The sequence below is a fragment of the Aspergillus oryzae genome, chromosome 4 (genome assembly GCF_000184455.2).
Source record: "Aspergillus oryzae RIB40 DNA, chromosome 4".
In the NCBI taxonomy this organism is placed as follows: Eukaryota; Fungi; Ascomycota; class Eurotiomycetes; order Eurotiales; family Aspergillaceae; genus Aspergillus; species Aspergillus oryzae.
Window position 1 is genome coordinate 1,427,450 of NC_036438.1, and position 13,389 is coordinate 1,440,838.

The 13,389-nt window shown below is 50.2% G+C and overlaps 7 protein-coding genes across 7 annotated transcripts; 4 read left to right on the plus strand and 3 right to left on the minus strand.

Moving 5' to 3' along the window:
- Nucleotides 1-505: 505 nt before the first annotated feature.
- On the plus strand, nucleotides 506-1,881 carry AO090012000559 (putative adenosine deaminase; the record flags this gene model as incomplete). The annotated part of the gene is made up of 4 exons (XM_001727505.1): nucleotides 506-562; nucleotides 707-849; nucleotides 943-1,603; nucleotides 1,690-1,881. The coding sequence occupies 4 exons, from the start codon at nucleotides 506-508 to the stop codon at nucleotides 1,879-1,881; spliced, it is 1,053 nt and encodes a 350-aa protein (XP_001727557.1).
- Nucleotides 1,882-2,004: 123 nt separating this feature from the next.
- On the minus strand, nucleotides 2,005-4,752 carry AO090012000560 (uncharacterized protein; the record flags this gene model as incomplete). Its single annotated transcript, XM_001727506.3, has 1 exon — nucleotides 2,005-4,752. One exon carries the CDS (start codon nucleotides 4,750-4,752, stop codon nucleotides 2,005-2,007), a length of 2,748 nt encoding a protein of 915 aa, XP_001727558.1.
- A 512-nt stretch (nucleotides 4,753-5,264) lies between these two features.
- AO090012000561 (putative cytochrome P450 pisatin demethylase) lies at nucleotides 5,265-6,862 on the minus strand (the record flags this gene model as incomplete). Its single annotated transcript, XM_001727507.1, has 2 exons — nucleotides 5,265-6,630; nucleotides 6,729-6,862. The coding sequence occupies 2 exons, from the start codon at nucleotides 6,860-6,862 to the stop codon at nucleotides 5,265-5,267; spliced, it is 1,500 nt and encodes a 499-aa protein (XP_001727559.1).
- A 1,436-nt stretch (nucleotides 6,863-8,298) lies between these two features.
- Nucleotides 8,299-8,791, plus strand: AO090012000562 (uncharacterized protein; the record flags this gene model as incomplete). Its single annotated transcript, XM_023236538.1, has 2 exons — nucleotides 8,299-8,641; nucleotides 8,775-8,791. The coding sequence occupies 2 exons, from the start codon at nucleotides 8,299-8,301 to the stop codon at nucleotides 8,789-8,791; spliced, it is 360 nt and encodes a 119-aa protein (XP_023091456.1).
- An 80-nt stretch (nucleotides 8,792-8,871) lies between these two features.
- AO090012000563 (uncharacterized protein) lies at nucleotides 8,872-9,393 on the plus strand (the record flags this gene model as incomplete). Its single annotated transcript, XM_023236539.1, has 2 exons — nucleotides 8,872-9,190; nucleotides 9,293-9,393. The coding sequence occupies 2 exons, from the start codon at nucleotides 8,872-8,874 to the stop codon at nucleotides 9,391-9,393; spliced, it is 420 nt and encodes a 139-aa protein (XP_023091457.1).
- A 604-nt stretch (nucleotides 9,394-9,997) lies between these two features.
- On the plus strand, nucleotides 9,998-11,015 carry AO090012000564 (uncharacterized protein; the record flags this gene model as incomplete). Its single annotated transcript, XM_001727510.3, has 4 exons — nucleotides 9,998-10,344; nucleotides 10,459-10,617; nucleotides 10,705-10,775; nucleotides 10,840-11,015. 4 exons carry the CDS (start codon nucleotides 9,998-10,000, stop codon nucleotides 11,013-11,015), a joined length of 753 nt encoding a protein of 250 aa, XP_001727562.1.
- A 316-nt stretch (nucleotides 11,016-11,331) lies between these two features.
- AO090012000565 (nucleobase cation symporter-1 family protein) lies at nucleotides 11,332-13,343 on the minus strand (the record flags this gene model as incomplete). Its single annotated transcript, XM_001727511.1, has 5 exons — nucleotides 11,332-11,865; nucleotides 11,915-12,642; nucleotides 12,725-12,974; nucleotides 13,034-13,104; nucleotides 13,244-13,343. 5 exons carry the CDS (start codon nucleotides 13,341-13,343, stop codon nucleotides 11,332-11,334), a joined length of 1,683 nt encoding a protein of 560 aa, XP_001727563.1.
- Between the last annotated feature and the right edge of the window lie 46 nt (nucleotides 13,344-13,389).

Genomic DNA, 13,389 nt, shown 5'->3' on the forward strand with positions numbered 1-13,389 from the left:
TTTCTACTCGCGATTCAGTTCCTTTGGGGTCATGTTTCTGTTGGGATTGCGGAAAGGGGGCGAATCATTAGACTTTGGTATCAGAAGATGAAACAAGGAGTAACTTTCTCTCGTTCTTTTCTTCTAAATCTCCTCTGGAAATCACATCGGTTAGGATATCTGGAAGTGGAACTCGACTGAGAAGTGCCGAAGACGTTATATGTCATTTGATAGACAAGCATCGCTGAACCCAAAGACATATTGATAAAATCTCGTACAAGAAAGCCATCAAGCAATGCTACAGAACTAAATTCAGAAACGAAGAAACCACAGTCACTATCAAACAATAACCTCCTCAAAGAAAACCAAACCCTCCTCAAGTAAACGAGTGATCCGACAACTCCAAAGAAAGATAGACAAACATGTCAAATCTCCCCCCGCATTCATATCCACCCCAAAAAACAGCAGAACAGAACCTCCTTCCCACCACCATAGATCCATCCATAAACCAATAGACTCCAAAAAAATGAACACCGCCAAGCCAGTCGACGCAGCCTTCACAAAATCCCTCCCCAAAATCGAGGTATGTATATCCACTCACTAAACATCCCCCCATTCATCCGACCCCAATCAACTCAACCCCGCACCCCCAAATCGCAATGACCCAGATCAAGATCAATTACCCAGAAGAGAAATCAACACCAACTAACCACCCCCAAAACCATAGGTCCACGCCCATTTAAGTGGCAGCATAAGTCGCCAATGTCTCCACGAACTATGGCTTCAAAAGCGCGCCGCAGACCCAAGCTTTGACCTCCCAGATCCCTGGGTCGTCATGCCCCCGGGCAAGGTAGACTACACACTTGATACGTCTGTTTGCCCACCCTCCCCAAAATAAATAAGATAGATTTCTAACAATGGAAGAAGAAGATGGTGATTGACAATTGAGATTTAAAAAAATAGATTCTTCAACACCTTCGGCACATTCACCTACCACCTCCTCACCGACCTTCCCTCAATAACCTATGCCACAACCTCCGTGCTAACCAACTTCCACGCCGACGGCATCAAATACCTTGAACTCCGCACCATCCCCCGTCCCAGCCCCCATTTCACCCAAGAAGCCTACATATCAACCATCCTCTCCACAATAACCACCTTCGCAGAAAAACACCCAGACCTAACAACCCGACTCATCCTCTCCCTCGACCGCGGCGAGCACACCCCCGCCGACGCAGACGCCGTCGTCAACCTAGCCATTGCCCACAAACCGCTCGTCGTGGGGGTCGACATCGCCGGGAACCCGAGTAAGGGGGATATGGCGATTTTCGGGCCCGCGCTGGCGAACGCCAAAGCGGCTGGGTTGGGCGTTACGGTGCATTTTGCGGAGGTGAGGACGCCGCCGAAGGAGGGGGAGCTGGAGACCATATTGGGGTTTGGGCCGGATCGGTTGGGTCATGTTATTCATGTGCCTGAGGATCTGAGGGGGGAGATTATTCGGCGGAAGGTGGGGTTGGAGTTGTGTATGAGTTGTAATGTTCATGCGAAGCTTTTTGATGGTGGGTTTTTAGAGCATCATTTTAGGGAGTGGTGGAGGGTTGAGGAGTGTCCGGTTGTGCTTTGTGTAAGTCTTTTTTTTTTTTTTTTCTCACTTCTTCTTTTGTTGTCGTTTGGGAAGGGAGTCGAGGTGGTGATGCTAATGGTGTATAGACGGATGATGTGGGCTTCTTTTGTAGTCCTGTGTCGAATGAGTATTTGCTTGCGGCAGAGCATTTTAATCTCACTCGCGCCGATATCGTGGATATAACTCGAAGAGCTGTTAGAGTGATCTTTGGAGGCGAGGAGGAGAAGAAGCGGTTATATAGACTATTAGATGAGTTTGAGGCCGGTTATAGAGAGTGATATTGCATTCTCTTTTTCTACGGTACATGTCTTACGATGAATGATATCATGAGAAGCATAAACAACTGAACAGCACTTTTATTGCCTAGAATATAACACAACGTAAAGGGTATCTAATGCAAACTAACCCTGCCACCGGAACTTGCCTTGCTTCAAGGTCTGCACGACTCCCAATGGCATGAGCTCCTTACTCACTGCGGCCAAACTTCCATACTTCTTCACCATCTCTCCCTGGTACAGCTCGCCGGTCCACTTCCAGTACGGTGGCATTGAATCCCAGTTGTTTGAAAGGACCAGACGGCTGCTGGGGTCCTCCTCCAATGTCATCTGGTTGGTGCGAAACTTGGGTGACTGGTCGATCATCACTTCGCGCCGGGCGCCGACGAGATCGTTGTACGCGCCAAGGAGTTGGTAGCTGTATGTCTCTGCGTAGCGGGTGTACTCTTCGATGGACATAAAAGCAGTCGGGTCCTCATCGTCACCGAAAGCTTCTTCGGAGGCTGGTTCCTCAGGCCCGTCTTTCTCAAATCGTTCTTGGGCGGCGTGATACTCGGCCTCATCCTTGTTGTAGGCCTTTTGAAGGCGGCCGGAAGGTGTTGATTCGATGTTCTCGCGGATGGCGAGAAGAGGAATGTACGGGTTCGTGAGTTCGAGACCGCCGAACTCAACGGGGAAGTAGAAAAATCCCTCGGGAAGATCATGGATATCGAATCGTTCAGCAATCATCTTTCGAAGGTGATCAGTGACACCGCTGTGACTATCAGGGAAGATAGTGCGCTCAATACGGTTAAGGGTGGTGACGGCCATATCGATGTGACTCCGTCCGAAGCACATAACTGGTCTGGCGAAATTATTCACAAAGAAGCGACCGAAGTAGCTATTCCATGCCTGAACGAAGGAGAAGACGCTCTTGCATGCAGAAAGCTGGAGCTGGAGCTCCGAGATGTGGTTGTCCACTTGCTCTTGGTCGATGATGAATCGGCCCTCCTGGGCGTCAAGCTTCAAAAAGCCCCATCGGATGTCGCCGGTAGGTAGAGTATCCGAGCCCTCGGTTTCCTCAATCTTTGTGGAGGAAGACAGGTCTTGATATGGCTGTTGGCCGGATTTGTCTTTGTTCTCAAGATGCACTGTCCCGGTCTTCTCCTCGTTAAACTCGAGACCCATCACTTGAGCAAACTCGGTCATAGCATTCCAAGCTTTGACACAAGTCTGCTTCTGACCCCAGAACCAGAAATCATCATGCATGCGATACAAGTACGCACCATCCGTGCTTTGGTTCACTGCATAATCCATGCAGAACAGGACAGCTTCCCCGAAGCAGTCCGAGAGTGTATGGCTTATGGGAATTCCGCGTCTGCGGGTCTGCACCGCAGCTTCTGGTCCGTCCTGAGTAAACTTGAGTGGGCATTCCAGGAACCTCTTGAAGAAATCGAGCCAGTTCTGTGACACTCCAAAGTACGCCAACACTGTGAGCATCGTGGTATGTGGGATAGACGGCCCAAAGTACTTAAAGTCCGACCGAATAGCCGTGAATTGTCCATGAATCCGGGTCTGCACGATAGACTCCGCAATCAGGAGATGGAGGAGCGAGTGTTTTGTCTCCAGGGCGTTCTTGCGGTTCTCTTCCTCAATGTCGTCGGGGTCGTTATTATCATCATCGTACCCCAGCCCACCTGCAGTTAACGAGCGAGGCAATTGAGTCATGAAATACTCGGTTCTATATACATCGCGTCTCTCCTCGTTCACGGATCTGATACACCGCGCGTGGTCCCTACCGAGGAAGTGCTGACGCCGTGCCCGCTCCGACTTCGAGATAGGCTGGCGCAGGCTTTTCCAGGCCCAGGTCTTCTGAAAATTGACAAATGCAGCCCGGAAAGTCACCGCCCAGTGGAGCCCGAGATACTGGAGCAGAAGACTGTCCAGCAGATCCTCATCTTGGAAGACCCGGTACTTGCCGTTCAGTTGACGACGCATTTCCTGAGGAAGACCCTCGGGCGGCCAGTGCCAATTGTCCAGGGTCGCAAGACGCATGTTCAAAACATCCGCCACCTCCTGGGCAACAGCCTTGTTGAGCATAAAATCCTTCAAGATGTCGGACTTTTCCTTGGTGAGAGAGTCTGATCTTAAGAGGGCCTTGCTCACCCACTGAAGCGTGTCAACGTCAAAATGAGTGCGTGTCGATGTATATTCCTCTCCAAAGGTCTTCATCTTCTGACGCAGGGTTTTCAACGCTTGCTGAGATTGATTCGTCTTTGTGAACAGACCGTCAAGGTATTCGTTGATTGTTTTTTCATCCACATTCGCGGCGTTGAACACATACTGCTCCCACGTTGCTCGCTGCTCCTGCATTTCCGCACGTCTTGTGGCGTCAGACTCGGAGTCTTGTTCCTTAGCCTTGGCAGCCTCCTCCTCGGTCTCAAGGCCGGCCAGCCACTCCGTGACCAGGTTGCTGTAGAAGGAAGCATGTTCGTGACGGGTGTGCAGGAAATTTAACTCTTCCTCGAGCTGTGCAACCCAATCGCCTAGGCTCCGATCCGACACCGACGGGTCAAACTGGCTCTGCAGGAGAAAGCGGCGGATATTGACATGGGCAGCACGGGCGGTAGCATCTTTCACAGTAGTCTCGGCCCCTGAGTCTTCAGAGTGCGTATCCAGATCCTCTCGGTCGAAGGCATCATTCGGATAGCCATTGAGCTTGGTGATTCCTTCCAAGAGCACCCGAGCCTTGGATCGCAGATCAGGTGCGTCTGCCGCTGCTTTGAGAATTCCCTCTCGTTGCTTCTCAAAGAGCGAGCGTTGCTTGGAAAGCTCGGCGATTTTTATATCGGTGATGGAGCGAAGGGTTTGCGGGAGAGCCCCAGAGGTAGACATGATTATTTCTCTCAGATTGTCGATCTAGCGGGAATAGAGACGCAAAACGAGAAGATGCAGTTGGTATGAGTACCTGAGATGATCAATTCTTGGATCAGGTACCAAAAGAAAGAATAAAAACAAGAATGTAATGTGTTGACTCCCGTTTAGAGTCAAAAGGAGAGAGCAGAGCTCGGTGGGCAAGGAAGGATGAAAGACAGAAAATTAGTGCTGGTGAAACTCTGGGTCATATATGCTAAGAAGAGCAAATTAATTTCGCCTCTGGTGGAGAGCGAGTGGATCGTTGAGTTTAAGTGATGTAGATCTTTTGAGATCTAAAGATCTCACTCGCGGCTGAGTAGCCTCGTCGGGCTCCCAAAATGGAACGAAAGTTCAGCTCAGCTCAGCCACGTCGTGACTCAACTCGTGGTCGATTTGTCGCGGAATTAATTGGTTAAGTCAATTTCCGACTTGAGGCGTAGAATACAGAGCTGAAAATTGAACTATTATGCTCCATTACCGTATTAACAAGCTCACGCTAATTCTTCATACTCAATCCAACAATCGTCATACTGCATTTCCAGATAACTCTTCCCCCGAAGCTCCCCTACGCTCACAAACTTCCAGCGTCGAATGATGGCCATGACTGCCTTTGCAAGGACTAGCCAGGCCAATTCTTTACCAACGCAGCCTCGCGACCCTTTGCTGAAAGCCACCAGTTTGGCTTCCATCTCCCGACGTTGTGACTCGTCCCCTAGCCATCGCTGTGGAAGCCATTGATCAGCATCGTGGCCCCAAATTTTACGCGACCGGCCTAAAATATAGGAATTTGCCGACACTGTGGTACCGATGGGGAGTGGAGCTGGAAGAGTGGATACTATAGTTTCGGCACCGCGTCTGATGACTCGAGGAAAAGCTGTCGGAAAAGAGGCGCAATGACGCAGAGTCTCTTTAACAACCGCTTGAAGCTCGAGGGAGAATGGTGGTGCTTCGACATCAGCCTCCTTTCGTAGCTTCTCCTGCCATAGTTGACCTTCCTGTGTTCCCAATTGGTAGACCATGGCTGTTAGAGCCGCAGCTACGCTACCCGGTCCGGCAAACACCAGGTTGACTGCCTCCGAAAATACTTCATCTTGAGTCATCCGACTGGAGTCATCAAGAGGAATATCTAACCAACTTTTTACGATCCCGGGCTGTCCAGGTAGGCTAACCTGTTCAGGACGCCGAAAGATCATGGTGTGGCTCGAAGTCATGAGTGCCATCATTCCTGTGGGACCGCCCTGTTTGCTGGTAGTCAGCGTGCGCAACACTCCACTGATGAGACGGCTGTTCATGATCCAGCCGTATGATGGGCAGAGCGAGAAGCTCCACGCCATCTTAACCAACTTGCGCATGGCCGAACACATATCGGCTCCGGTCGCGGAGTCGGTATACGGGTGCGAAACAACATCGGGGCCATATATAAGCTCGAGCATGACATCCATGGTGAACCGATGAGCCAGCGGTGCCAGATTCACCGCGGCCATCTCGCCATCTTGTCTTGACGCGGACGCGGCATCCGCCCGTGTAAAGAAGAGGTCCACATGCTTTGTTACAACGGATTCATATCTTGTTATCTTCGCGGTTGTCAAGGCTGGTCCAACTACCTTGCGTTTCCTCTGCCGATGATCTGCATCAGTTTTTAGAGCGAACACGCTCGGCACGCGATTGTCGCGAGGGCGGCCAAACAGATAGAAGTCGTCTTTTTCGACCGATTTATTAAAACCGTAGATCGCATCGAAGTCATGTAGGTCGGAGAACGAGAGCCAATTTGGGGCTACGCGGACAACATGACCATATTTATCATGCAAATGCTGCTCTGAAAGATGATGTTGACCGCCAAAAAAGGTGAACAGTCTCCTTTATGTAGATTGGTCAGTGCGCTTGGCAATTTAGCCCGTCGAACAGGGTGTTAATCTTAGCTCCGATGGTAAATGAAGGCTAGATTTAGGACGAACCAGAGATTGGTAAACCGAGCCAAGAAAGGTCCGGGGTAGCGCGCAAGCGGATGGAAGTAACACTGATAGATCACATGGGCGGCCAGGGCGGCGAGGGCAACCTGAACGACGATAAAGGCCGTACTGGAGACCATGGTCAATGCTAGTATATTGATGGAGGTGTCACAATCACAGTCAAATCAGCCAGGATGCGTTCGTCAGCTTTTGTACCCCACGTCACATGTGGGTGATGCACGTGTCTTTCGTATTGAATGATAAACTGGTTGCCTGAACATGAGTCCTCCAAAATAGAATCCCTCTCGCATTTCCTGATCATTACTACCTGTTGTGTCCTGGACATCCATCATGTCGAGTTATAGCAAGCTAACTGAAGAGTCTAGGTGATAATGTCCAGTCATGGTGGATCGGATATCCATCATGAATTACGAAAAATATAGTTCACCCAAAGAAAGAGACCTGAGCGAAATAACATGACACCAAGAGGACTCGGATCAAGTCGGATACGCGTCATTTTCCTGATAGGCTCTGAGAATAGCCTATGTCAAGATTAGCAGAAGATACAAGCGACCCCTGATGAACAAATGTGAGAGGTAACAAATCTTCCACGGCGGATTCAGCCATATCTTTAGGTTCAATCACCATCACATCCGAGCGCGATTGCTTTGACCCTAAGACATGGCGATAGGTTTTGTCGCTATCCCATCATTCGTGTCCGTTCAATGGTATAGCGAGCTGGCTGCGACATTGTCTTCATAGCTAGGGGCATATAATGAAGCAACTATTGCAATGAGCTGGTTCAGAGCAATTTTCCAACCGGAGCTAGAGCCTAGTTATCATTTGGGGGAGGGGGGTCATAGAGCGAGGCTATGAGCTTAAAGAGGTGCGATGTGGAGACACGAGTTCGACCTAGCCCGTCGCTGACAATGATAGGGGCAGGTTGCCATTGCGATATGAGAGCAACGCAGCATTCCATTCACCAGCCCAGCTGCGGGGAAATGTTTTCCGAGGGATCATTATTTGTTTCAAGTCGGCAGACCAGCAGATATGTCACCGACCATGAATCAGATTGTGGGAGGATTGTTCTTCTCTGAGGGAATTCACATTCAAAGAGCTGAAGAAGGGAATGGAGGAAGCGACTAGTGTTGATAGTCCGCGCCAAACCAGAAAGATCGCCTTCAAAACCCTTAACTCCGATGGTCGATCTCCGGTCTCATTGGTCGGTGGTGGTGGGGCACATCCACTTAGGGGACTTTTGGACCATCAAAAGGATTTTAGTCCAGGTCGGCTACGGCTGAGCAGTCAATCCGATCCCCTCTCTCTTGCCTTATCACATCCAGACCCCAGACACCCCCCCAAACTAATGACAGCTGCTTTACCTCCTTAAATTCTCGCCCCGTCGTCTTCTCGTAACCCAGTCGAGACGCAAAGTAAAAGAAACAAAAATCAAAGCGTTGAATGATATTTGTCCTTGCGTAGGATTCATTCGGCGGCTACACTTTTAGTACTATAGCATCCCCACAGACACACCCTCAATCAATCGAACTTTGCCCCTCCAGCCAACGAATTCAGGATGGGCATGGAGTTTGTCTTTATAAATGTCAAAGAGCCGAAAGACGCTCTGCAGCTCGCTAAGGAGCCCGAAATTCGATCTCACGTGGCTCGGTACCAGTGGAAGAAAATCGAGAATCGCCCGTCTCTCAAGCGAAAACGAAATGCGGTGCTATCGTTCTGCATGGACATAAGCTGTTCAGCAACCTGGCAGTCACGAAGCGATTCCGAGGACGACTCTCCCGAGATTCCGGACACGTCCTCCACCATCTCCATCCCTCTGCAGTTAGGGGGACTGCGAGACGACCCTTTTCGGTCCTATCCAGCCAGTTTCAAGCCGTTCATGCCGGTCCTCGTGGATCACTGTAAGTTTGAAATTAGTCTCACCATCCATAGCAAGTAGAACCGTACTGATGGTGCTCTATAAGACCTGGTGCATATGGCCGTGGACATCCCCGAGCTCGATCAACCAGGGAATAAAGGCCTTCTGAGAACCAGCTGGTTCCCTTTGGTGATGACAAATCGCGCACTCTTCCTAGTCATCATGCTACTCGCAGCATCCCATTATGCGTCTGTGAGCGAGCATGCCGCAGGTATGAAAATAGACCTTCTCAATCTTCGTTGTAAGGCGGTCCAAGCCATCAACGATGCCTTGAAGTATCAACCACCGGACCGCGTCAATGATGCACTGATAGGTGCGATAGCGAAGATGGGAAGTTATGAAGCGATGTACGGGGACATGGCGAGTTATAGCGTGCACATGAGAGGACTCACCCGGGCGGTTGGGATGCGAGGCGGTTTATCAATGCTTGGTCTGAATGGATTACTCCGCCGGATAGTGGTCTGGATCGACCGCAACGCTGCCTTCCTGCACGGATCGGCGCTCTATTATCCTGGCGCTACCTTTGCACCGGGTCAGGCTCCCGAGCCCAATCCTGGTCATTTTCTTGCATCTTCGTAATTGAGTAACAGCTTTCGGGGTGTCGGTCTTGTATTTATGTATGTAATATCAGTAGCGTGGGATCAGGAGTTAATAGGAAGTTCTCTTTTTTTCATCCTGCCACCTGTCTTTTTTCATTCCCCTGTTGACGACCGCAACGTGGCTCTCACGTCGTGACTTCCCTTTTCAGGTCGGCGTCCTGTCTAAATCGGGATATCACTCGCGGATGGACCACACGCTATCCGGTTAAACTCTCAGATCAATCAGATTGTAATCCCCGGCGCAAATTCTCCCATTGGATCACCATATCTCAATTTAACAATCGGGAATCATGACAGTAAAGCAAACGGATCATGCAAATATGCAATATCCCAAATCGGACATCACAGTTAACCAGTCCAGACCCGCCACCAACCAAGAACAACTAAAAGTGGAGTCGGACCCTCACCACCCCGCTTACCGTTTCCGGATAGCACATACTTAACTCAATTCAAACCAGAACCGAATATGATTGAAATCCCTGAAACAAAGAGATTCAAACTCCGGGAATGGTTCCAGAGGATAAGTCTGGGTCGACGACATCATCATGGCTCTACGGATCATTATAAAAGGACTGGATTCTGACATGTCGGATTCTTCTTCTTCTTACGCATCTTCTTCATTCAAAGATCGCTGCGAAGTATAACACAATTCATCTCAATATCTACGCAAATAATCAGCCCTTCTACCTTTATACCAACTCACTCGCACCCAATCCCACACTCACACAAGAATAAGGATAATGGCCCTCAACGGAAAAGTCGCTCTCATCACCGGCGGTGTGAAGAACCTTGGTGCCGCCGCTGCCCGCGAGCTCGCCAGCTCCGGCGCGAACCTTGCCCTCCACTACCACTCCGACAGCAGCAAGGGCGACGCTACGACACTGGAGGCCGAGCTGAAGAAGTCTTATCCCAATATCAAGGTCGCGTTCTACCAGGGTAACCTTACCTCCGCCGGAGCTGTGACGAAGCTCTTCCAGGATGCCCTGAAGGACTTCGGAAAGATTGATATCGTGGTCAACACAGTGGGCAAGGTGCTCAAGAAACCTATTACTGAAATTACGGAGGAGGAATACGATACTATGTTTGCGTACGTCTATTCCCTATCTTTCTATCTATCTATCTATATATTTGCACTCTATATTTATTTGCAGAGAAAGCATAAGCAACGAGTGATGGGACTGACACCTTGGAAATGAAATAGGATCAACTCCAAGACGGCTTTCTTCGTCCTCAAAGAAGCTGCCGCACACGTCACGGACGGGGGCAAGATCATCACGATCGTCACTGCCCTCCTTGGCGCTTTCACGGGATACTATACTTCCTATGCTGGTAGCAAGGCCCCGGTTGAGCACTTCACTCGGTATGTACCTAGTTACCTATAACCAACCCAACCCAACCCATCCATCCACAAGTCCTATCACTAGCACAAATACTAACAAGTCAACAGAGGCGTCTGCAAAGAACTCCAATCCCGCCGCGTCAGCGTCAACAACATTGCCCCGGGACCGATGGACACCCGTAAGTTCTTCTCGAAGAAACCCCAAGAGCAAGAAAACAATGTCTAACCCATTACTCGAACTAGCTTTCTTCTACCCCCAGGAATCCCCCGAGGCTGTCGAGTTCCACAAGTCCAACGGTATGGGCAACCGTTTGACGATGGTCGAGGATATCGCTCCGATTGTTCGGTTCCTCTGCACGGATGGCGCCTGGATCACTGGCCAGACCATCTTCGCTAACGGTGGATATACTACTCGCTAAACGGGTGATTGATGGGCAATGAATGTACGGTGTTATGATAATGCCGAAGGTGTAAAAGAGGTTTCGATTCTTTGGTTTGGCGATTTACAAATATTGTGGTTGAGATATGAGGAGCTTGAATAGTGGGTTAGCTTTTGGATAATCCGACTGCCTTTTTGCTTCGAAAGAATCCTGGACATAGCAACAGTTTCAATAATAAAGGTCAATTGAAGAATGATGAAATTGCCATCTCATGTGTCCAATTCTATTAAAGTTGATTAAGGATGAAGTCAAAACAATATCACTAAGCAAAGGTATTATAATCATGTCTCATTAATCATACAGCGGCCGATGACCCAGCCTTCGGTCCTTTCCGCTCCTGGAGCGTGCCATAATTTAGAGAATCTGCCTTCACCGGTTCCGGTACATCGTACGCGTCTACTTCCTGCCCGTACGCAATAGACAGGCTGTCCACATCCTGATCGGCTTCTGACCAGGTGGAGCTGGTCGCGGGAACGGGGAAGAACCGAGTTAGGATGTAGTACATGAGAGCAGACACCACTATTCCCGAGAAGTAGTTAACGTTGTATATGTATTGGGCGCCCACGGGCACCTTGCGTCCGACGGCACCAGCGAAGCCGACGATATTGACGAGGATTCCTGCTATATACGAGGCGTATGCCTGCCACGAGAAGCCGTAGACAAATCGGTATGCGGAGCCCTCCTGCGCAGTGTATAGTTCTTTCACGCGCAGATAGCCCTTGCGGACGATGTAATAGTCACAAAGCATGGGACCCGCGATGGAAGAAAGGAAGATTGAATAGGCTGAGAGATAAGTCGTGAAACTGTTGGATGAGGCCACGAGGTTCCACTGCACTTCTGTTAGATATCCCCCAAAGGAAACGCGTCAGGGTACCTACCGGATTCATAGCCAGACCAACAGCGGCGCAGATATAGCTTCCGCGCCGGATCGTAAGATACCGCGGAAGCAATGCGGTCAGATCTGTACCTGCGGAAACGGAGTTTGCAGAGATGTTCGTCCCCAACTGAGCTAAAGCAAACCCTGTAGAAATCACAAAGATCCCAAATCGCTCCGCTGAGCTGGCACCAACCTGGAATTTGCCCAACAGGTCTAGAGGGTTCCACACCATCTCTCCGCCAAAGATAACCGCCGAAGATGAGGACGCAATGATACCGATGAAGGACGTGACTCCAAAGCCGATGGGAATGGTCAGAAGCTGAGCCCACAGTGCATCCTTTGGTTTCCGGGCGAACCTCGAAAAGTCGGGATCGTTCACAATCAGCGTTGCAAAATTACCCAGGCAGCTCATAATCGACTTCACCACCGCCCACGCCAGCGCACTGCCGTGTACGGTGTGTGGCTGATGCACAATGGGCCCCAGGCCCTTGGCGCGTGCGATGGCCCAGGCGAAGAAAGCGATAGCCGCAATCGGTGAATAGATTGCCTTGACGGTAAAGAGATGTCGGATTTTGTGAACAGGAAACCACAGGGCTGGTAGGGAGAGTAGCCAAAAGAGGAAAAAGCTCACGAAGTCCCTGGTTGTAACGCCCGAACTGGCGGGAATGGTGTTGGGTAGACGATTGTAACTAGGCCAGATCGAGCTGATCATTAATGTCACACACTGGCCTATTTTGCGTCAGATAAGTTCATGGCAGCATCATCAGGCGCTCTTATGGGGTGGGCGAGGGGCCCAGAACGCAGTGCATACCTCCGATGTAACCCTGAACACCGTACCAAATAACCGCCATTGCAGCTCGATTGAACACCGGCCAGAGCGATCCCCAAACTCCGAATGTGGATCGACAGACCACTGGGAAGGAAATGTGGTAAACGGCACCGATGCGACCAGTCAAGCATACAAAACAGGCAGCAATGAAGTATCCGACCCAGACGCAAATCCATGCCTGCCACCACGACAAACCATCAACGATCATCGATGACGAGATCATCCACGTATTCTGTTTGAGGCGACGTTGTTAGCATCTTCTCTGTGGAAGGAGAAAGAGGAATTACCCACAATATTCAAGGAGTCTGCAATCCAGAAGGCGACAAAGTTGAACCATTTCCATTGACGACGCTCGGGTTCGACTGTAAATCACGACGCAATCCCAAGGTTCACTCGGTCAGCTTTACTCGTCCTCTGGGGATATGATCTCTAGTACACAAAGGAAAAGAGGCAGCAAAGGGCGTCTCGAGGAGATGCGCCGGCCAGTTCAAATGGTCTCACCTGGCCGCAAGTCATGGTTCGTCAACATCAATTGTGTGTTGGTCAGGCCGGGCTCTGATGGCACCTCCAACTTCTCGACCCATTCTTTAATTCGTGCCATAATTTGAGAGTCCCCCGTGACTTGGGTGTGAGTGACGGTGAAGCCA